The sequence below is a fragment of the Pseudomassariella vexata genome, assembly GCF_002105095.1.
Source record: "Pseudomassariella vexata strain CBS 129021 chromosome Unknown BCR38scaffold_7, whole genome shotgun sequence".
NCBI lineage: Eukaryota > Fungi > Ascomycota > Sordariomycetes > Amphisphaeriales > Pseudomassariaceae > Pseudomassariella > Pseudomassariella vexata.
Window position 1 is genome coordinate 673,382 of NW_024467962.1, and position 21,643 is coordinate 695,024.

Consider the following 21,643-nt stretch of genomic DNA (forward strand, 5'->3'; position numbering starts at 1 on the left):
GTATAGACGATCATCTGCCAGTTTGCCGGCGAGTTCGTTCCCATTCCAAAAGACTGTTCTTGTGGGAGTATATTTTTCCTGCTCATATTGTAGAGGAATCAAGACCGAACGCGGTGCAGCTTGACTCAAGGCTTGGATGGACGATCTACCGTCAAACAATCTGGCTTACAAACTTGTTCGGAGACTCAGTTTGTACCAATGTAGTGAGACTCAGGGTGACACATCTAAAGATAGAGACAATATTGCCGGACCATAAACATCACTATTATGCTGGGGTTGCGGAAGAATTTCAGCATCCTGAGCCATTGTATACGAAATCGGCAAGACAGCCGGCAATACCTCATATGCAAGCTGCAGCCCGACATTCGTTCATATTCCAAGGCTTACCTGAGGTTGCTCTCAACATGATTCATATCCTCCCTTCAGCCCTTCTGGTAGGATTTACAGTAGCCTACGAACCATCCTTGAGTTCAACTCAGCCCCAGAGATCGAAGCCCGCTTCCCCGACCTGACGCTCAACGCCCAGCTCGCTTCAGACAATGTCTATGTCGACAGCATCATTCTCCCGACAGTGTACGATTACCCTCGTTGGGCAGACGAGGGCGCACTTCTGAATTATGCTCCCACAGGTTTGGTCAGATTTTCCCTGCCTTCCGCGATGCGCGCAGGGCTTGGCACAGCGTATACATCTTCCACTGGAACGGACTTTGGAAAACAGCCAAGCTCGAGAGAGTGGACGCGGCAGTCAAGTGGGATGATTGGTTGAAGCGCTTGTTAAAGGACAAGCTTGTCTTGACTTATCTGAATGATGACGATGCGGTGCTCTATCCATTTGACCTGATTTAAGCCCTTTACTTTTCCGGCGGGGAAAGAGATACAAATGGCTGATGACGAAAAATCACAGCATGCAACAATATAGGACCGCCTGGTTCGAAACCCTGGTACGGCCCAGAACCCGCGCTAGGTTTGCGGCACGGCAACGCCTCGAACCGGTCTCGCTCAGGACAACAACACCGGAGCCGCCACCTTCACCTCGGGGTCCCTGTAACCACGAGGCGCTGTCAATATCTCGTTCCCAACAGCAGGACACTTTGTGAGCTGGGCACAGACACGCGCCATCCTGAAGGACGCACCGCATGCCGAAGTTGCTAAGCCATTGCATAACTTCATCCTTGGCAGGCACCGAGTGTCAGACTGCGACCTGGAGCATCTGTCGCGATGTCTCCTGGTTCGCAGGCTATCCTAGTATCACGGAGATGCCTGGTACTAATCTGGCAGATTTCAACAGATTCATCGCTGATCGACAGCGTGAGGAACGATTGTGGTTATTCATTATTGAAGATGAGATTGGCCCGCCCAAGGCTTGAGCCCGTAAAGGATGCTATATAAATGGTATTTTCAAGCCCAGCAGTTCAAATTCGAAAAAAACACTGCTTTCCAAGACTGGGTTTCGAAACGCATTGTTTAGCAGTTTTATTGGAAGTGAGTCTCGAGGTTCTCTTCTCATTCCTAATTTAACGTCAGTTCCATCGTCCGACCAAGACAGCGCCGAGTTCCTCTCCATCGATATAAGTCTTGAGAGCCGTCGAAGCGGCCAGGTTCGCGTTCTCAACACCCGCACTTGTGGAAAGAAGTCGGTCAGATTTTGAAATCCCAAGCACACTGGGTTGAAATTCTGGAAATCGGCTGATTGGCTCAATATCGCGAGGTAGCTCCAAGCAGCGCCAGGTAAGCAAGTTCGCAGCGGCCAGTGGCAACTGCTTTCCAGTCATATTGGATAAAACGGAAATTCCCGCAGATCCTACCCCTTTAAGCAACCCGAACATAAACTTCATGGCAACCAAGATAACGTAAGAAAGATTGATGTCCGTTACCCCTCAGTTTTGCACTTATTAGAAGTGCGACTCGATCAGTCGTGTATGGAAACAGTCAAGTTGTAGCAGAGCGTCATACGATGGAAGGCCATCCCTTCCCCTTCGGCCCACAAGCAACTGGTGTACGTCGTACTTTTGCTGGCGAACCCACCCACCAATGATTCATGAGAAAAAAAAATAGAAACTAACGTCGTACCATAGTCCGGCCAAGGCCATCTCGTGGACCCAGATGGAGCCATGCTGGATCCCGAGTCTTTTGACCAGGACATGGCCTCGGCGGCCTACATGTGGCCCGCTGAGCTCCATAGCCAGTTCAGTACCCCTCAGTATCCACTAGTTGTTGATAGTGGATTGTCGACAAGTCAACTTCCTCAGTTCGCAAGGTCCTCGCAGCCGGTTCTCTCAAATATCGACAGCTTACCCAACATGTCACCACCGCTACATATCGAGGACCAGGTGGACTCGGTTGGCCATTATCCCCACGAGAAGGGCAGTACGATTCCGGATCCGTTGTCGTATAGCGAACATGGTCGGACTTTCCAGGCGTACAAGCAACACAAGTATGACTTGCCAAATGATGCGGTCGAGCAGGATCGATTGGACCTGGGGCATTCATTATGGCGCATGGTGATGAACGATACTCTGCATTGGGCTCCAGTTGACAAGCCATCTCGAGTGCTCGATATTGGAACTGGAACAGGTGAGCGGCTTGTCCATTCCCTGTTGCGGTACCTATGGAACTCACTCGGTATCTGACCGTTGAGCATAGGCATCTGGGCGATCGAATTTGCCGAACTGAACCCCCAGGCCAAGGTCATTGGCACTGATCTCAGCCTGATCCAGCCGGACATGAATGGGCAGCTCCCAAACCTCGAGTTTATCCGGGAAGACGTCGAAGAAGAGTGGACGTTGGAAGGACCATTCGACTTTGTGCACTTGCGGCTAATGTTTACGTGTTTCAATGACCACCGTTCTGTCATGAGAAAGGCATACGACTCCCTCAGGCCCGGTGGTTGGATCGAGTGTAGGTGGAGAGACGGTACACTCCGGCGTGCCGCAAACGTCTGAAACTAACACGTCGACGTGTAGACCAAGATTCCGAGGTCGACTACGACTCGGACGACTACTCGCACCGGGGGACAGCGCTGCATAAGTGGAATTTCCTGATCAAAGCTGGCGCTGCCGCTAGAGGGCGCGACATCGAAGTCTCGCGGAAATACAAGGAATACCTCATGCAGATAGGCTTCGTCGACGTCGTCGAGAAGAAGATCAAAGTTCCGGGCAATCCGTGGCCTGCTGGTCGAAGACGGAAGGAAATGGGGGAAATTGCCGAAGTTATATCTACCGAGGCGGTACAGGCCATGTCTCCGAAGATGCTGGGGGACGAGGGATTAGGCATGTCGCCTGATGCTGTTCAGCAGATAGTGTCACTGGTTCAGGGCAACATTCATGATCAAAAAATTCATATTACTTGGCCGTTGTAAGTTCACCATCGTCTGCCCTCATTCAACCATGGTGCTGTTATTAACATTTCACTTAGTTACGTTGTCTGTGGAAGGAAGCCGTTTCCAGATGAGGTTGGACAACATCCTGTAGTCAATCGTGAAGACTAGAGCCGAGAACTAGGAGAAATCACATACCAACATATGTTTAGGATAGCGATGACATTCGGTGATGATGATATCTTATAATGTCACGTCGCCCATAATATACTCCAAACCGCACGTCCTTCTTCTTCATAAACTGAAACTGGCCTCCAACCATCCACCTTCCACTTCTCCCCGAAAGCCGGCGCCGCACACCCCTCCCACGTCCACTAGGCTGCAAGTGTCACGGCCCCCTTTCCCCCCGTCTTCTGCCTCATCTCCTTCACAACCGGTTCTTCAAAATCGCCCCGTCCAGCATATTCCCTACTTCCTTAACCGTGCTCAACCCCATTTGCAACACCGAACGCCAAAAACCCGACGACACCTCACCCTTGCATTGCACAGCATAACACACTCATTTTGGGGGTTCTCTAATTATAGATGCATTCTTCCGAGCTCTTTTTTTCGGGGGCGGCTGGCTTTCAAGAAAAGCATCAGTTCCTAACAGCTCATCGGATGGCATAGGCCGCATTTGCTCCTCACGCTTGTCTTGCGCACTACGTATGGCTGTGGGGCTATGGAAGACGCCATTAGGGTCAGGTCCCACAGCTTGTCGGACGCCCGGGGCATATCTCTCTAATTCCATTGATAGTTGCTCCTTCTCCATACGTAGTTTGGCTATCTCAGCGGAGTACCGCGAGATTGTCCGGGCCGCCTTAGAGAGGAGGACCCGAATGTCCCTCGAAACGGGCCCATCACGGTCTTCTAGAACCCGTAACTGATTTACAAGGTCTTGGGCCTTCTTAGGGGTGTAGACATAAACTAGCGGTGGCTTTTGCGGGGGTGTAGTGGCACCAGACTTCGCAGCGTGTGTGCGCCGATCAGCCGAGTGCCCTACGACGGTACCCTGTACGTCTTCGCCCTCTTGCACACCTTTCTCGTCCATATTGTACTCGTTGGCCGGCTGAATGGGGAACTGATGGCGCATTTGATCGACGAGAGGGTAGAAGTCACCTGTCTTCGTCGAGTTGGTCGTACCTATCAGAGATGCCTTCACACGGCGCCCAATTTTGGTATGGATCTCGGGATTCCGTGATATGAAGCCCTGGATCCATGTAGGACCAACAGGCGTAGGGTCTCCTTGCGCCTTCAGGATCTCCGTAGCGAAAGCGGCCACGTAACGCTTCGAAGGGGCGCGGCCACATTGCTCTTCGTGAAGTATCCAGTCCACAATAACGCGCTCTTGCTCTGGCAGTAATTTCTGCTGCTTTTCAGCGCTTTTCTTGTGCGATTCGGTGCCATTGAGGCGGCGAGAGAGGGTGGAAGGGTGGATGCCGTAGCGCAAGGCCGCAGCGGCTTGTGTATTGCCTTCATTAACGAAAGAAGCAGCACGCCTAATGCGCTGCTCAATATCATCGGGTTCTGTCTCCAGCTCCATTGCAAAATAAGTTGTGGTTATTAAGAGATTGCAAGTGAAGTTGAGAAGTCGTGTTGGGGAGGGGGAATTCATTGCAAATGGGACCGCATTGCAATTGTGGGTAAGCACGGTTAGTCTCCACAATAACCGCCGTCCAACAAGGATGGATATCCTTCTAGGCCATCACGACCGCCACAAGGCAACCCCACCCCGACCTTCCCCTCCACTGCCGAAATGAGCGGCACCCACGCGAGCTGCGAGATGCGCTCTGTGGGGATCTGCCACGAACCCGGGGTTTGAGGCTGGCGGGTCCAGGTGCGGACTGAACTACAGTGCACGAGTGAAAGGGGTTGCCGTCGTCGTTGTTCTCGAGGTGGGCGAATTTGGTCAGTTTGCACGCGTGGCAGACACCCTTCTCGAGACAATTGTTACAACGTAGGATCTCGGCGTTCTCGGTAAACTTGGCGTGTTTTGCCGTTGCCGGGCTTGTCACGCTTTCAGTGGCTGTTTTTGGTCAGCACGATGAGGGCGAATCCAGGATTTTCGGTGTGTTCCACGTATAGGGAGCCGGATCAGCTACCTGGGCTGAAGATGCTGGGACCAGGGTGGCACATTGAGGAGGGTGTCTGAGAGGGAGGTTGAGGAGCGAGGGGAGGCCGCGATGTTGGTGAACAGGGCGGCGAGGGAGAGAGAAAGTGCGTGTTAGGACTTCATGTTGGTAGGTAATGGGTAAGTGGTACTGTAAGAGTGGTCTTCCGTCGTGCGTAATCGGGTTAATCCAAAGTATAGTGTGATGGTTGGAATTACAGACGAAAGCATGATTGGTGGTGGGAGATCTTGAGTGTTGGAACTTACGTTGCTGGAGTGAAGATAGATGGTCGCCGAATGAATGCACCCATGAGGATTGAAAAGGGGATTCCAAGTAACTAGACAACACTGTAGCTTTCAGTGAAGCGCCGTGACAAGTGGTGATGGTGCTGAACGACAAGTTGAGCAGCCAAGGCGATGTATGCCAGCCATGCACGATGAAGCGTAATCGCACACAGATTCCCATCATCTCTTTCCCAATGCCTCAAGCTGCTTCATCAACGTCTCCACGGTCCACTCAAACGTTATCTCCATATCAATATCCAACCCCTTTCCCGTCTGCGCCAATATCCCGCGTTCCGTCAACACCCTCTCATTCAACGTCCCCTCAACGTCCCCCTTCTCAAACAACCACGCATGCGCGTCCGCATAATTCGGCCACACAATCTTATCCACATACCCCTCGGGGTCCTTCCAGAAGCCCTCGAGGGTGACATAACCATCCCGCGCCTCCCTCCGCTGCGTCGCCTTGGCTCGACTCACCAACAAGAACATTTTCACATCGAGCAGATCCATGACGCTCTGCATCTCCAGGGAGTACAGCAGGAACCCATCAAGTAGACATATCCTCAACCCGCTTCCCTCCTTTCCATCACCTAGTACCTCGTACCCTGACTGGCCGGGCTGCACCCAGTCCCGGACCTTGGCTTTCATCTCCGCGATCTTAGCATCCGACACAGGACACGCGCCCACCGAATTCTGGTCCTCCTTGGAGTCGACAAACGGCTGCACAAAAACACAATCTCCAGTCAGCGAAGGACACTCCCAAAGCGGCACGCCACAGCCGTGCTCGGTGCGCGACGGGGTGGTTGTCAGACTAACTGGGAACGTTCCGTTGGCGCGGATGTGCGACAGCGCTTTCGTCATGTCGGGAATGTTGAGAGAGCCGGCGCAGTCCCAGTCGAGGAGGCCGTCTCTCGTGGGAAGCCTGGCATGATATTTAAGCACACACGATGTGATTGCTTGGTGAGGAATGGTGCTATTACTCATTCTCAGACCTGTAGAAATCGTCCTCGTGCAGGATGAAGGTTTTAGGGAAAATGTCACGGAGCAGGCGCGCGAGCGTCGTCTTGCCGCTGCTTGATGCACCGCTGATTCCTACAATGACCGCTTTCTGGTCTTCCATGATGTAGACTTGAAAAAGCTTGGTCTTTTGGGGAGTTCTTCAGATGCGCCAGGTCGATAGAATTGTTTTGGGAGGAGGGTGGAGGTTGAGAAATCGGCGATAGCGCCTAAGCGGGGCCGATATAGTGCAGACCCACCCGGAGACTCCCGGCTGAACATCACGGCATGGACGGCAAGCCCGCCTGCGCTCAGCCTCGCTGGGGATCACATAACAGGTAAATTATAAGAAAGAAGCGTAACAACTTGAGGCTCTCTGTAAAACCGCCATTCAAGGGGTAGGAGCGGCCTACTCGTCCATAAGCACACCAGGGCGGAAGCCCCCTTCGATGCATCAACCGACCAGAGAGGCTTTACAAGTGTCGAGTAAGGGATTTCCTAACCGTACGGAAAGTAAATCCCTGAAAAATATTTTTTTGCTGTAGACGGACTAGGGGGGGACTAGGGGGGGCAGGGGTTTATTCGCAATTACTTCCCTAACCAGGACTCTAAGGCTTTTCTCTCAAAACCCCCAATCCCCTCCCCTCCCCCGATCTCAGGATACATTAGGAGTCGAATACTAATACTATAGGCTGAAAAGATCATTGATGAACTTCGAAAGTGCGGCCAAGTTTTCAAAAAGACTTGCCGTTCTTCGTGGGAGGACGCCCTTCCACTCTCTCGGCTATTGGATATATACTTTTGTAACCTGCGGGCCTCGATACCTGCACGTTTCCAGGGATTGTTGACCAGCTGGTACGCATATTTACTGATCATTCTTTCGATGAGAGTAGTGTACACATCCGTTTCGTGGGTGAAGGTTCTACGCCTCACCGCACAATACGACTCCATGAAGAGAGAAGACTCGATGCTGATTCCCCCACGGTCATATTTCCAGTAGCCGGTTAGGAGGCTTGCATAGGACATGAATATGGCTGGGTCAGGTACTCAAGTACTCAATCTTAATTTAACGCGAAGCAGTGAAGTGAAACGCTATCATGTCGGCCCCCCCAGAGCAGGAATGCTGTTTCCGGCTAGATTAGCGATCCTCTCCACCGGAGAGGTTCTGGTACGAGAATTTTATGATAATTCTAATAGTCTGTATCTCACTGAAACCATCCACCTAATCTGGCGAGTTTCGTTCATCTACATTTGAACCCATTTAGCGAAATTACTTCTAGCGACCTGCAACATTATCTATCATGCTCAAACGTGATTTCTTCTCTGCACGTACTACACGTAGTCCATTTGTAGGTGCCCCAAACAGCTCGCCTCAAGGATTAAAAAAGTATGGTCCCGGCGAACCGCCAGACCAATCTCCATTCGTTGGTGGGCGACGGCCAGCAGAGTCATATGAGACAGCTAGAAGGGTCTCACGATACGCTACTTGCATTCAGGTTGTTTCGTAACATTCATTCTGCTGCCGTACGAGCTCTTACCCACTTGGGGCAGGCCTGAGAACAAGTACGGGGGAAGAGGTGGGAGGTGTCACGAAGGACGTCAGTGGAATAAAAATGGGTGTTGGTATGCGGTGTTGGTATGCGATCTGGCCATTACTACCACACGTGCGATCTCACTTCCCCGAACAATTCTTTGATGGCGGGGTATCAACCTCCCACGAGATAACAGTCACTGTACGGATGGAACATAGTCACTTATGTTGAGTTCATGAAGTCATGAGCAATGTTTCATTGTGATGAATATATGTTTCGTCGCATCTCAGCCGGGCTCTCTGTCGTGCACAGCTGCAGTCCCTCGTGCTTCCTTCGCTGCCTTGAGTATATAGAATTTCTGGTAAGGATACATCTAGAAGCGTTGCAACTCAGTACTCGGGTAATCGCTATCACGCATTGCCATACTTCGCAATGAGCTTCTTCATGATCCCCAACGCCCCGCTTCGGTAACCCCCACCAAACAGCGCCCAGTGATTTAGATAGTGATACCTTCATCTGCGGTCAGCCATCTATCAAATTTCGCGAGCCAAAATTCACCTACAACTCATAGAGCGCCACCCGATCCTCCCACTCAGCTTTGGGCTCAGCTTTCGGCACCAAATCCTCGTACTCCTTCCAGAAATCACTACGAAACCCACCAAACATCTTCATGATCCCAAGCTCGTACTCAGAATGGCCGTAGACGCAAGAGGGGTCATACACCACCTCCTCCGCGCCCCCTTTCCCCGCGATCCGGCCCCGGCTGTGGTTACCGCTCCATAGATCGCCTTGGATAACCACCGGCTTTACCCCTCGAAGCCGGTCCTCTCCCAGCAGATGTGGAACGACGACACTCGCAGTCTTCTCGGTGGCGTTGGAAAGCTCGACGTCTGGGCCGTTTGATTTGATGCCCGCGTGGAGGACGCTGCGCAGCCGGTTGTTGGCGTAGAAGTCTGACCATGAGGAGTTCCACGAGTTGTCTTGGGGGGTAGAGCCGCAGCAAGTAGTTACTGGGAACCCGAACATCGGGGTGTTGAAGCCTTCTGGTATTGGGGCTGGGGTAGTGTGTAGTTTAGCCAGCTTCTGAGCGAAGGACTGGCCCGATCCTCCTGATTCTGAGGACCCAAGGTCGAGAAATTCTGTTACCAGAAAGAATATGTTGGGAGAGTCTCTCAAGGAGCCATGTGCGTGAGACTTTGGGCAGAAATTTGGGACTGCCGAGTGGATAGCGTTGAGTGAAACATGTTCTCCTGGCAGACAGTTAGCTAAGCTGTTCCGTCTGCTTTAGTAGCTGGCCTGCCTTTGAACATCAGTTCCGCATCCGCGCCAGTCCCAGTTTTTACAAAGTAGTTCACATCCTGTCCGTTGACCTTAGACGACAGCTTGGACGTTGATGCGAAACCGGATCCTCCATGGGATGCAATCTTGGTAGCAGCCGGGTCAAGACCCAGCGCCTCGATGATAGCGGGATCAACAGTTGGTGCCATTTCAGCAGCGTGTGCCTACGAACGGGTCAGACAAACCGTAGAGGTGAACTACGCGAAGGACGCTCGCGTATGGTCTGCAGCCACGTTCACCAACTTTTCGTCGGTATGACATCAGTCGGCCGATGCTGATTTTGAATCTACTGACGCAACTAAAGGCGCTAGAAGAAGCAGTAATTCCAAAGACAAATGCAATGCAATTGAGGAAGTTGCAAAACACGCATTGGTTTCTAGGACTCCAATCTAGAGATAGTACAGATGATACAAACATGTCACTATTCGACCATCCCGCAGACTATGATGCAACGAAGCCGATAAGCGAGGGGGGCAATCGGAGCTATGTCCGGGATAGTGGGGCATTCCCGGAGTATTTCCCCTAACCCGGCCGGCAGTGATTTCCCAACTTCCCCAAGCTCCACCTCAGTGCCCTTCCCAACCTGGGTTGAATTCTAACCGTAACGCCTAGTTCTGTTCCCTGGCTCGTTCCTACTTACGCAAGCAGCTCAAGGTATCAGTTGGCCCTGAAGAGAAAACCCCTTAAGCACCAGCCCGCACATGTGACTTCCTCCTGTCTGGCGACCTTTCTCTTCGCATATGTGTACGAACGTCGCAGAGTCTGATCTCCATGACCAAGTCGGTTGGGTCAAGACCTTCAACCTATTCTTCCGAACTGCACCTTGGCGTGGACTGAGCAGCCGTGCGAAGCGGCACCATATCCGAGTCCAGGCTGTCAATGCTCAGCCGCCGGTTCAAACGAGAGATCTTGAGGTATTGCTTGGGGGTGATGGTTCTGGACTATAAAGACCTATTTATCAGTCCTGTAATCATTGTTTGCAGATTCAAGCGACGCGTTTCGTACTGCTGCTGTATAGCCTACGCCGCTGAAGCAAGACGCACACGGGCACACGGCTACGGCGGGTTCTGAGGTTGGTTGGACGAACTGTGATCGCCACCAGGTTTGCAGGTCTGATCTTGGTGACATGTTGGATTGTTGTTAGGAGAGATACTTTCAATGTATAGCTGAAGCTATTGCATGAAGGTGGGAGATGACTGGGACCTTTGCGTGTTAGGTTGCGGAGAGCCCGCAAAGCGTAAGAACTTGGAGCACTTGTAAATACCAGTAGGAGAACTAGAGGCGGAAGAGCTGGGTTGATCGCCTGCTGCAGTAGGAAATACCTTATATAGTTGTGACTTTGTACTATTGTATAGTCCCCAGATGAAAAACCAATTCGTGTCGAACAGCAAACAACTTACTCACCCATGTCGGAAGCGATTTAATCGCGCCCACATGCTGATGTCCAACCACTTCTCCCTCAAGTTCTAGGTTAGATGTGCGTACGCACCCCGAAAAGCGCCAGAGCCCCAACTGCAGTTAATAAAGAGAGATGCGGCCGCCTGCGGATGTTGCGGGCGGTAACATGTGCGTATTCGTCCCGCACAACGCAGAAAGCTGACTTGGACCACGGGGGCGATAAACCGTGACAGGTTCCTATCTGTTCGGTCGCGACGATCCATTCCTATCCACCCCACGAAGCCTCTACACAATGTGGCTATGATGTGGACATTGGGTTGCACTAGCATACTTGACGAAATGAACTGTATGTCGTTGGTTATCCAGGAATTTATTATTAGCAGCCCGGAACGCGGCTCCTGCATCAATGCCGACCAACGCGGACGATGACGGTAACGCAACGCGCCGCCTCGCGATCATTGGCTGCCGTCGGTTGAATTGGGCTAGTCAAAGTCTTACGGAGCAAAAACCTAGGAAGCTGTCAAGCTTTTGAACACGGAAACGCGCGTCCACTGTGCAACCACAGCGACTCCAAGTTGCATTCTATAGCAAAGGAGTAGCGCGAGGCGAAGTCGTGGGGGGCTGGAAAGCGCATACGTCGTTGCAGAACATACCTAGGTATTGGGGTCGAATGTGACTTACACCGGGTAAATATGAGTAAGATGTAGCTCCGCCGCTGCGAGGTAGTAGCCGTAACCACCACCGTGGTATTCTCGAGCCGCTAGCTGCGAGATGTTTCATTTGCGGGTATACGCCTCAACGATGCAGGACATCCCGCAGTTAGGAATGCAGCGCGGTGCCGACTTGCATAGGATGGCATGTCACGGCAGTTGCAAAGTTTGACAGACGGGCCGGCAACCTTGTTTTTTTTTCGAGGCACCCGTATGGACCCCGTTCACTCCGAGGTCGGGCACCTTTGCTACTTTGGAACTAACGTACGTATTGATTTTCAGGAAAACTGCATTACCACCGAGCAGAGGTGTTGTGTTGCGTGTCACGGATACGTTCGGAAGTCTCGAGCTGGTGTGCAATTGCACCTGCAATTCTTCACGAGGCAGTGGTCTTTCCTGGTCCATAGTTGAAACTTGAATAATGGCAAGCCTGACCCGCGTGTACTACGTATATGGCTGGCCTGTTTAGGAAAGCGAATGACGACCTAGTCCATCTGAGCAAGGGAACGATGCTGCCCATTGTTCGCCTTTGTCCCAAGATCTTACCTGACTGACACATGGATATAATGCTGGCCCCTGAACAAAGAAAGGGCACTACGGAGAAAATGTGCAAAATCATCATCTTGCATAATGTTGGTTCCAAACATTGCGAGTAGTACACGAGACCTTCAAAATGACCATGTCAAGCTCAGTCCTGGGGTCATGTGTGTCCTATGATTCTTTCAGCACTGTTCTAAAACCGATAGCTACAGTCAATATGAGAGAGATGAAAGTCGCCCACTCTACCATGTCCCTAGTGTTTGTTTCCCCCTTTTCCATTGTCAGCCTTCAACGGTCCAGCTCAGTCAGGTCTCACGTTGAGAAAGCGACTGTCCGGTCATGTTTTGGAGGATAACTACGCGCAAATGGTAGTAATATGGGCGATATTCACCACAGACTGGCATTTTTCGGTTCTCTGCCTTTGCAATGCTCACTTCCAGACTAACAGTAACGTCCACCACCCAACTGTCCAAAGTGTCAACATCGTGACACGCAAGTCGCCATTGTGAAATCATCTTGTAACAATCGTATCCTGCCCTCAAATTGGGCAGCCGGCATGCCAACTCTCCAACCGCCACAACCACGTCCAAGATCGATAACCAGTATCACTGTTGTGAAATTATCTTGTGACAATCATATCCTGCCCTCGCGAACTTTGCAGTAAGATCCAATCCAGACTCTGCCGGCGCACCAACCTTCCAACCACCACCACCACGAGCTTCGCCCTCATAACCAAACCTGCACCCTAGTCTCCGCAAAACCCACCTACCATGGCCACCACTAATACCACCACCCCCACAACCTCAACCTGGCCAACAATCAACACCTACACCCCCTACCCCGCGAGAATCTACTGGCACGAACTCATCCTCAACCCACGTAAACGCCCCTTCGGCGTCTTCATCCACAGCACCACTGCCGTGCCACCGCCCAGAACCCCGTTCATACCGCGGCAACCCACCCAAGCCGAGCTGGACCGCGCAAGGGAACAGGAAGATTGGCAATTATCTCAGCGCTGGTATGGTGTTGTTCCGAAGGACCTTTCGTGTGTGGCGGAGGGAGGTAGTGAGCATACGACGATGGTGCGTGGGGGGACTGCTGTGACTAATGTTGTGGAACCGTGGGATAGGGCGAGGGCGATCGGGCTGGTTGTGATGCGGAAATGGAAGGGGTTCTTGGGGAGCGGCCGTGTACGGAGGGTTGTCGTTGCTGGGGTCGACTGGATGTTGTTAATTTCATTTCTTGCTGCTGGGGCTTGGACGGCGGGAATCATCGCATGGGGAATCGGCCGGACAGTATTTGCGGCTTGGAATCGGACTGATGAGTGTGTCATGGTCCAGTACGTCTTGGTGCGGCGGTGCGGAAGCTGGGCTGTCGCTTAGGGGTGAAGATGAATTGCAATGGTACGAATAGAAGTCAGCACTCAACTGCCGGGGAGCATTGGGACGTCATCATCCAAGGGATTCTGGGCATATCGATTTGGATCTTGGAAAAAGGCAATGAGAAGGTGTTGAACCCTCTGCCAATTAAATCATGGGAAGATTGCATTGAGATGGCAGCAAAACGAAAATGAAACATGAGGAGGGCCAACACGAAAGTGTAGAGATCACGAGGCTGGGAACAAAGTCAGTTAAAGGGGTATGTAATGCTGTTCATTGCGCACAATGCAAGAACGAAACCAAATGCATGCATGCAATGAGCACAGGCTGCCGCTGATCTCTATGTCACAGCCTCCCTAATCGCACATCCTAGGAGTTCGTTTCTGGAAACGTTAGTACAGTCAACCAAGTCTATTGCCATCCTTAGATACCCAAGCTGAACTCGACGCCGACGTCAATATCCCGCGCTGTGTCGTTGTTAGCCAATAGTCACCGTGCCGTAGATTATGTGCAGGCTTACCCATCTTCACAACCTTGGAAAGTTGCACAGCTCGCTCAGCTGCACTCTGGAGGTCATCGATGGAGAAGATCTTCATTCCCGAGTCGTTGATGAGCTGGTGTGCCTGCTCCATGTTGGTTCCTTGGAGTCTGGCAATGATGGGAATCTTCAGGTTCAGTGCCTTGACGGTGTTAACGAGGCCGTGGGCAATAGCATCGCATCGCACGATACCACCAAAAATGTTGACGAAAATGGCAGTGACCTTGGGGTCGCTGGTGATGAGCTCAAAGGCCTCCTTGATGGCCGCGGGAGTGGCACCGCCACCAACGTCCAAGAAGTTTGCGGGCTGGCCGCCGTTCAGCTTGATGATGTCCATGGTGGCCATGGCAAGACCGGCACCATTGACCAAGCAGCCAATATCACCATCTAGCTTGATGAAGTTGAGTCCGGATTCAGCAGCACGTACTTCCTGAGCATCCTCCTGAGTGGTGTCGCGCCACGAGAAGATCTCCTTCTGGCGGAAGTCGGCGTTGTCATCGAAACCGAACTTGGCGTCCATGCACATAACCTTGTGGTCCGAGGTCTCGGAGAGGGGGTTGATCTCAATCTGAGTGGCATCCTTCTCGAGGAAGATTTGGTACAGCTTCTGGATGGTGTCCTTGCCGTCCTCGATGCACTGCTCGCTAAAGCCAAGCTTGGTGGCGATGTCGCGCGCAATCTCATCCGTCACACCGGTGTTAATATCGATATAGGTCGTGTTAATGGCATCGGGGTTGTCCTTAGCGACGCCCTCGATGTCCATACCACCCTGAGATGAAGATACGATGACGGGTCCCTGGGAGGCTCGGTCCATCAAGACGGCGAGGTAGAATTCTCTGCGGGCGAACTTGCGCTCGCAGATGTAGACGGAGTTGCAGAGGCGGCCGGCCGCACCAGTCTGCTTGGTTACGAGTTTGTGGCCGATCATCTGCTCGGCGAACATCTTGGCCTCGGTGGGTGAGTAGATGACACGCACACCACCCTTCAAGCCGTTGTCGAAGCTACCCTTTCCACGGCCACCAGCAAGGACCTGCGCCTTGATGACCATGTCATCGTTTCCAATGTCCTTGGCGATCTTCTCGGCTTCGGCAGGCGACGATGCGTTTGCGCCCTTGGGGACGTCGATGCCATACTGCAGAGAAGCATATTAGAGCCGTGTACCGAAAAAGCAGACCGGGGGTCATGTTATCTATACCTTGCGCAGAAGATCGGCCGACAGATACTCGTGGATGCTCAGGCTTCTCCGCTGCTGTTGGGCAATGCCCGGGAATCTAAGGGTGGATGTGATTTGCGGCTGTAATTTCAGAAACAAAGTCAGCCACTGCTACGAGGCATATCGAGATGATAGCTTAATGCGGTAAGTACCTTCGCGGCTGATCGAAGCGCCGAAGTAGCAGCCCGGCTGCGTGCGAGCTTGAACATGATGACTGAAGCTGGGTTGAGTATCGGCCAGTAGGCAGGAGAGTCCTAATTGATAGGACAAGGGGGTGGCGGGCGGATCAAAGGAAGCGAAAGGTCAACGAGGTGTTTTGCTGCAATGCGCGATGCTATCGCGGTTCAAGAAAAACAGCTGGGCTGGCCCGATCCTCGAGCTCGCTCTGCTTCCGACAGTGCGGGAAATACCGGTCGGCTCCAGAGCTGGCTGCACCGAAAGCCCAAGGCACTGACCAAATCGCTGGGCAACGGTATGGTGGTGGTATGTGCATTGTGGCTTCTACTTTTACCCCACGGCTATTAATTATAGCTGCTTGCACCCTCGAATTTCAGAATCATGTTAGCTCGAACAACGCTCCAACGCTCTGTTTTTGACACAAATGTGAGGAGGGAGGTGGGACATTTGAGGCTGATCCCATATCCTTGCCTTTATTTTTTCATAGTTTCTTCACTTTAGTCCATCCACATGGCAACACCTGATCCGTTGGCGTAACGCCTGGTCCACTGTCACTTGAGCAGTTATCTGCAATGGCGCAGTAGGTTGAGAGTATACGTTTATTTTCTATTTATTTTCTATTTATTTTCTTTGTCTCGAAATCCTTAGCTTTGGAGGCTTCCTACAACACTTTCTGTCTGCTTCGACTTTACGACGGCGACAAGGATCAGCTATTTCGGGTTGACTATCTGCTGCTTCTCCAGCTTGTAGAAGGCACCTAGCGTGAAGAAAAAGAACCTGCATCGCAGTATTAAGGCTTCCCAACCAAAAGAATTGAATACAAGTCCCAACGAGAATTGTAACTTCTCGAATCTTTGATTATATCGAGAGATAAGGTATTGTTCGTGATCGGAAAGGTTGGGGCTCTGTCTCAGGGGCCCATGGTCCACCGTTCTTGTTGAACAATTCTACTTGTGACCAGGTACTAATTACCTACGAAGGTATTTACCCGACAACACCATGTAAAGGTTTTGTCACCAATCGGCATTCTCATTATCTTGACACGGAAGGCGAACCGATAATGCAGGGCTTGATGCAGGTCTCGTCTATCAGTCTGACAAAGACGCTTATTCAGACGACTCTTCCTAGTAGCTACTTCTATTCTCACTGTTCGGTTGTAAGACATACAAAATGTCGCAAGATCGAATACTTGATTTGAATTGCATCTCAAGTAATTAGTCGGCAACTTCTCCAATCCCAACTGCCACCTACAACGCGGGCATCCTACATGAGTATTGCCTCGCGATTGAGTCGCTCACCATGTTCGCCAGATTGACCACCGGGACCCTGGCCGGGGATCTCGCCATTCTTGTGTTGACTATCGTTGTGTTCCTTGCGGGACTGTATGCTATAAGCAAAGCTCGTAAAGAAGCCAAAGTCCGCAAACTTGGAGTACGGGCATATTCGGTTGGCAACAACCCCATTAGCGGTCAGTTCGGTAGCACTGGAAGCTACTTACTTAAAGTCGCATCTCCTAAACCTAACAAATTCTAGCAACTAGAAGATTCATGGGCTTTAAAAAGTCACAGGCGGAGGACCGGACTATAGAGTTCTATGACAAACTGTTCAGCCGAACAGCTTCCGGAAACCCGAATCTCAACGTCGTTGAGCTGGAAATCACACCGTCTCATCGCTTCATCTTCACCAGAGACCCCGAAGTGATCAAGACGGTCCTGGGGACGAAGTTCTGGGATTTTGGAAAGGGGCCGGACTTCCATCGGCTGTGGAAAGCGTTCTTGTCCGTTCACCTGCTTTCATCCTACTGACGAATAGTCAAGGGGCTTACTTAACATGAGCAGAGGGAACAGTCTCATCACCACGGATGGTGATCTCTGGAATAATAGCCGCCGCTTAATCCGGCCCATGTTCACGAAGGATAGAGTAAGCGATCTTGAAATTTTCGAACGGAAGACGCGCCTTCTCATCGACCAGTTGCCTACCTCGGGGGAGACGGTACAGCTGATGGATCTGGTCTATCGTATGGTACTCGATGTTTCCACGGAGTTTCTGTTGGGAACAAGTGTGAACAGCCTTATAAAGTAGGTCTGGCTTGACTCGATTACCGAGTGTTGAGCGTTAGGTGGGCGCTGACGCCAAGTAGGCCCAACAACGAATTCGCTCACGCACTTGATGAAATTCAAAAGATACAGATGCAAATTACGACCTCAGGGTAAGCCCTTGATATGAGAGAAAAACTTTCCCAAGGTCCGGAACTGCACAGGGGCTAATTCTCAACTAGCCCCTTTGAGATCTTTATCGGGAGAAAAACATTCCATCGCCATATCAGGACGATCGAAAGTTTCGTCGTTCCCTTCATTCAGACAGCACTAGCACTTCCTTCCCAAGAGCTCGAGAAGACCACCAGATCGGACAAGAGCTTCACCTTTCTGCACCAAATATTGCAGTATACTCGAGACCCTGAAGTCGTTCGAGACCACATTATGGCGGTCCTGTTCGCGGGCCGAGACAGCATCGCTGCGACTCTTTCTTGGGCATTTTGTAAGTGGTATTCATCCTTGAGCATGAACCTCGGCTGTGAATCGCAGAGACTCTGGCCCATCAGCCGGGAGCAGACCTCCTGTAGCTGGTCAAAGGGGTTACATTACAAACTGATATCGATCCACCAACAGACGAGCTCTCTGCCTACCCCGAAATATGGACCAAACTCCGATCCGAAGTCCTCTCTACCATCGGCCCGACCAAAGCTCCAACCTACGCCGACCTAAGAGAACTGAAATACCTCCGTTTCACCCTCCAGGAAACCCTGCGCCTCTACCCGGCCATCCCCTACAACATGCGCACCGCCGTCACTGACACGACGCTGCCCGGCCAACCCGACATCGGTGTCTGCAAGGGTGATAACATCATCTACCTACCCATCATGATGCAGCGGCGCCAGGACTTATACCCGCCCGCCTCGGACAGGTTCGCTGATCCAGCCGTCTTCAGCCCCGAGCGCTGGTACGGGTGGCAGCCTAGGTCGCAGGAGTTCATCCCGTTTAATGCGGGGCCACGGATTTGCGTTGGGCAGAATTTCGCGATGGCAGAGATGGCGTACTTCAGTAAGTTGTTTTTCTTTTCGAAGGCTTTGATGTTTAATTGAATCGTATGGAGCTGACTTGGAAATTAGTGGTTCGGATTTTGCAGAAGTATGAAAGGATTGAGTATAGGGGGGATTGGGGCGCCCAGATTTATAAGGCGGATATTGTTGGGAGGCCGAAGCTTGGGGTTCCGGTTGCGTTTTACAAGGCAAGGGTGGCAGATTCAACGTGAGATGACCTAGTTTCTGGTGTGAAGCATAGGCATTTAAAGTGATTTGCATTGTATGTGAGTACCTGGTCTACCTGCTGTAGAAAGTTGATGCGAGGCCGAAAACGTGATTGGCTTACCGTGGAGCGGAGGATTACTCACCTGAGCTCAACACTACAAATTGAATAAGACAAAGTACCGTTACAATTTCCTATTGCGGGCAGTATCTGCTATTCATATTTTAATATTGTTATCGGTCGTTTGAATGTCATTGTTCCGTCTATCTAGTTGGATGATTGCTTACAAGTGTCCAATAAGTTGGATTATTCAAGCGTACTTTAGGACAACGATGTCAGCGTTCAAGAATGATGTTGAGACAGTAAAGATTCGTGTTTGACAGTCTTATCTATTTGTTGTCACATATAACAGGTGTTTGATGGCTATCCCTGGTTTTCCTCGTGCAAAAGACCAATCAGTGCCCTGATATTAGTTAGGCTCACGCGTCCAGTTGTGGCCTCTCAACCGTTGGCTGTTCTGACCCTGCTCCTCTCATACCAACGCAAGGGTGGTATACAAAATAGACTCGGATTCCTCTGGTATACTGTTCAGAATTCTTTTGTACGTCTCGTCTAAAGTTTTTTGGCAGTTCCTTCGGAGCCTTCCAAGCTGTAGATGGCTGGTTGAGTCTCTGCAATATCTGTGTTTGACAAGAAGCCCAGGGAAATCTGAAACCGATGTCAGCGTATTTACAATTTCTATGTTGATTCGATGCTCAGGGGAAACTCACATTCCGTGAGCTCCTTGAGTTAGGGTCATTTCGACCTCCCCGAACAACCCCGGCGGCCAACGAGTGAATTTTGGGACTTGCCGCAGCTCCTGGCGAATGAAACTAGGGATATACTCATCTAACAGGAAATTAGACATCGATATGTTTGTAAACGTGGGTCGTAGAACTAGTCTAATGTCGACTTCGTCTCTACTCGTCATCGGGAGGCATATATGAAAGATGCGGCGACCACGGCAAACTCTGGATGAGTCTCAACAAATATGGGCGATTTTTGGCCTCATCCAAGGCATCCACGAATATGAAGGGACTCGAATCTTTCAGCGAGGTCCTTCTGTGCGTCCGCTTGTTGACCTGACCAGTGCGCCTGTTGGAGTACTAGGGGGATGAAACTGGCCTGTCGTGACAGTTGACCAACAACCCATCCCAAAAAGGGCTCAACTTTACTATCGTGCGTCCAGCCATAATAGCAATACCAATAATCCCAGCCTTTTGTTGATCTTGGCAGATGGACCCGACAATTCCTGTATATGACAATAAGAGCCTTTTGCCTGCGCTGGTTACGCCGTAGATTCACGGAAAACGATCGTCCCCTTTCAACCAGGACCTCCACTGGTCTGATCGTATCACCCCTTCGCAAGTATGCTCTTCTTGCAGTCGCCGTGTTTGCTTATGATCAGGGAAAGGGTCGATAGAAGCAAGTGTTCAAGGACTTTGTCCCGCTTCGCAGCTAGATAAGATACACCGAGATGCAATATTGGAATAGAACCCGAACTTAAAGCTGATCCTTCACTTAAATGGCAAAGCTAACGACGCGAATTCAGTAGAAATCTAGCTCCTCTTCCGACCGTCGCCCGTCTCTTTGGCAACATTTTTACTAAATAGCCGATCCACTTGAAGCAAGTCTGAGTAGTACTGTAGATCGGAACAGCCAAGATCTCCTGCAATCAGGGAGACTTGTCCGCGAAGATCTGCGTGGAGCCTAACAAGCCCTTTGGTATTAATATCTCTACCAATACCAGCTGCAGGCCTTGGGGTGCAGATATACCGGCTCGGGACATTGGTGAAATAGCCAACTAGGCAACAATGCATGCCACTATAGCTCTTCTCAATCAGCAACACACAGCTTCACTATCCATTTGGAAATCTGGCAATACATTGTGCCGGGTTACGCGGGCAACGATGAAATAAGCGCTGAAAGACTGGTCTGAACGACCCATGGGCAAACTTGGAGGATATTTCTAAACCTCTTCTTGAATGATCAACCGCCGTCCTCTTGCCGACCTGGAAAAACATAAGAGATCAGGTTGCATCGCATCGACGTCAAGGACGCATTCTGTCTAGAATGACGATACCCCATACCGATTGGCTCATGACTACCACATATTGCACCTCTACCCAAGTCTTTGACATTGGACTCTTCCTCTCTTAGTCTCTGAACCCGATGGTGTGTATGTCTGCAATCAGCTAGTGCTAATAGTATTGACAGACTACCTTGAAACAGAACAGGCCACCTAGGTTAAAATGCTTTCATCTCCCCGAGTCTCAGAAGTACTGTGGTACCAAGTTACAATATTCACCGAAACCTTCCCAAATACCTTACAGTCATTCAAGTCTATCAAGATGTCCTTAGATATTCATGATTGGTGGGATATACGGGCCAGGGCGAAAATATACACTTTCAGTAGGCCTAACCGCTACACTCCATACGACGACGGGCAGGTGTCCCAATGCCACCCAACGGTCATATATTCAACAGGATGTCAACACAAAAATTCGAGGACCCAATGGTTGAGATATATGCAACGAGAGTATGAGAATTAATGTTTCCCTGCCCTGGAGTAAAGCTCTGGCAAATACCCCTGTGGTGCTTTGAAAGCCGTTAAATGAAACCCACGTGATGAACTATGTACTAAGGCCTATACACGTCTTGAGGTCTTGAGGTCTTGAGGTCTTGAAATTAAACGAAGATGGCTTGCTTTTAGAAGGCACCGACTGCG

At 51.0% G+C, this 21,643-nt stretch overlaps 7 protein-coding genes across 7 annotated transcripts; 3 read left to right on the forward strand and 4 right to left on the reverse strand.

Annotated features, from left to right (window-relative positions):
• Nucleotides 1-1,887: 1,887 nt before the first annotated feature.
• BCR38DRAFT_204027 (S-adenosyl-L-methionine-dependent methyltransferase) lies at nt 1,888-3,681 on the forward strand. The gene is made up of 5 exons (XM_040854114.1): nt 1,888-1,994; nt 2,076-2,574; nt 2,644-2,898; nt 2,964-3,354; nt 3,415-3,681. The coding sequence occupies exons 2-5, from the start codon at nt 2,112-2,114 to the stop codon at nt 3,485-3,487; spliced, it is 1,182 nt and encodes a 393-aa protein (XP_040715421.1). The 5' UTR covers nt 1,888-1,994; nt 2,076-2,111; the 3' UTR covers nt 3,488-3,681.
• Nucleotides 3,682-5,930: 2,249 nt separating this feature from the next.
• BCR38DRAFT_343370 (P-loop containing nucleoside triphosphate hydrolase protein) lies at nt 5,931-6,870 on the reverse strand (the record flags this gene model as incomplete). Its single annotated transcript, XM_040856029.1, has 3 exons — nt 5,931-6,470; nt 6,567-6,672; nt 6,731-6,870. 3 exons carry the CDS (start codon nt 6,868-6,870, stop codon nt 5,931-5,933), a joined length of 786 nt encoding a protein of 261 aa, XP_040715422.1.
• Nucleotides 6,871-8,522: 1,652 nt separating this feature from the next.
• BCR38DRAFT_433712 (fructosamine kinase) lies at nt 8,523-10,031 on the reverse strand. Its single transcript, XM_040860270.1, has 3 exons — nt 9,579-10,031; nt 8,841-9,528; nt 8,523-8,788 (listed from the first exon to the last, which is right to left on the reverse strand). Exons 1-3 carry the CDS (start codon nt 9,763-9,765, stop codon nt 8,689-8,691), a joined length of 975 nt encoding a protein of 324 aa, XP_040715423.1. The 5' UTR covers nt 9,766-10,031; the 3' UTR covers nt 8,523-8,688.
• A 1,974-nt stretch (nt 10,032-12,005) lies between these two features.
• Nucleotides 12,006-12,408, reverse strand: BCR38DRAFT_204075 (uncharacterized protein). Its single transcript, XM_040854115.1, has one exon. It carries the CDS (start codon nt 12,344-12,346, stop codon nt 12,101-12,103), a length of 246 nt encoding a protein of 81 aa, XP_040715424.1. The 5' UTR covers nt 12,347-12,408; the 3' UTR covers nt 12,006-12,100.
• A 626-nt stretch (nt 12,409-13,034) lies between these two features.
• Nucleotides 13,035-13,646, forward strand: BCR38DRAFT_485152 (uncharacterized protein; the record flags this gene model as incomplete). The annotated part of the gene is made up of 1 exon (XM_040863840.1): nt 13,035-13,646. One exon carries the CDS (start codon nt 13,035-13,037, stop codon nt 13,644-13,646), a length of 612 nt encoding a protein of 203 aa, XP_040715425.1.
• Nucleotides 13,647-14,066: 420 nt separating this feature from the next.
• On the reverse strand, nt 14,067-15,603 carry BCR38DRAFT_485153 (ATP-grasp domain-containing protein; the record flags this gene model as incomplete). Its single annotated transcript, XM_040863841.1, has 4 exons — nt 14,067-14,110; nt 14,164-15,313; nt 15,377-15,475; nt 15,547-15,603. 4 exons carry the CDS (start codon nt 15,601-15,603, stop codon nt 14,067-14,069), a joined length of 1,350 nt encoding a protein of 449 aa, XP_040715426.1.
• A 1,018-nt stretch (nt 15,604-16,621) lies between these two features.
• BCR38DRAFT_433715 (cytochrome P450) lies at nt 16,622-19,079 on the forward strand. Its single transcript, XM_040860271.1, has 7 exons — nt 16,622-17,039; nt 17,105-17,348; nt 17,410-17,649; nt 17,712-17,780; nt 17,850-18,109; nt 18,241-18,672; nt 18,741-19,079. The coding sequence occupies exons 1-7, from the start codon at nt 16,871-16,873 to the stop codon at nt 18,881-18,883; spliced, it is 1,557 nt and encodes a 518-aa protein (XP_040715427.1). The 5' UTR covers nt 16,622-16,870; the 3' UTR covers nt 18,884-19,079.
• The last annotated feature ends 2,564 nt before the right edge of the window (nt 19,080-21,643 follow it).

Bases quoted from the DNA above. Each gene is read 5' to 3' on its own strand.
- BCR38DRAFT_204027 (XM_040854114.1), top strand. From the start codon at position 2,112: ATGCTGGATCCCGAGTCTTTTGACCAGGACATGGCCTCGGCGGCCTAC. The intron at 2,575-2,643 runs GTGAGCGGCTTG...CGTTGAGCATAG, and splicing joins CGATATTGGAACTGGAACAG to GCATCTGGGCGATCGAATTT. The intron at 2,899-2,963 runs GTAGGTGGAGAG...GTCGACGTGTAG, and splicing joins GCCCGGTGGTTGGATCGAGT to ACCAAGATTCCGAGGTCGAC.
- BCR38DRAFT_433712 (XM_040860270.1), bottom strand. From the start codon at position 9,765: ATGGCACCAACTGTTGATCCCGCTATCATCGAGGCGCTGGGTCTTGAC. The intron at 9,529-9,578 runs GCAGGCCAGCTA...ACTGTCTGCCAG, and splicing joins TGCGGAACTGATGTTCAAAG to GAGAACATGTTTCACTCAAC. The intron at 8,789-8,840 runs GTAGGTGAATTT...CCGCAGATGAAG, and splicing joins CGGGTGGCGCTCTATGAGTT to GTATCACTATCTAAATCACT.
- BCR38DRAFT_204075 (XM_040854115.1), bottom strand. From the start codon at position 12,346: ATGATGATTTTGCACATTTTCTCCGTAGTGCCCTTTCTTTGTTCAGGG.
- BCR38DRAFT_433715 (XM_040860271.1), top strand. From the start codon at position 16,871: ATGTTCGCCAGATTGACCACCGGGACCCTGGCCGGGGATCTCGCCATT. The intron at 17,040-17,104 runs GTCAGTTCGGTA...AACAAATTCTAG, and splicing joins TGGCAACAACCCCATTAGCG to CAACTAGAAGATTCATGGGC. The intron at 17,781-17,849 runs GTAAGCCCTTGA...ATTCTCAACTAG, and splicing joins ATGCAAATTACGACCTCAGG to CCCCTTTGAGATCTTTATCG.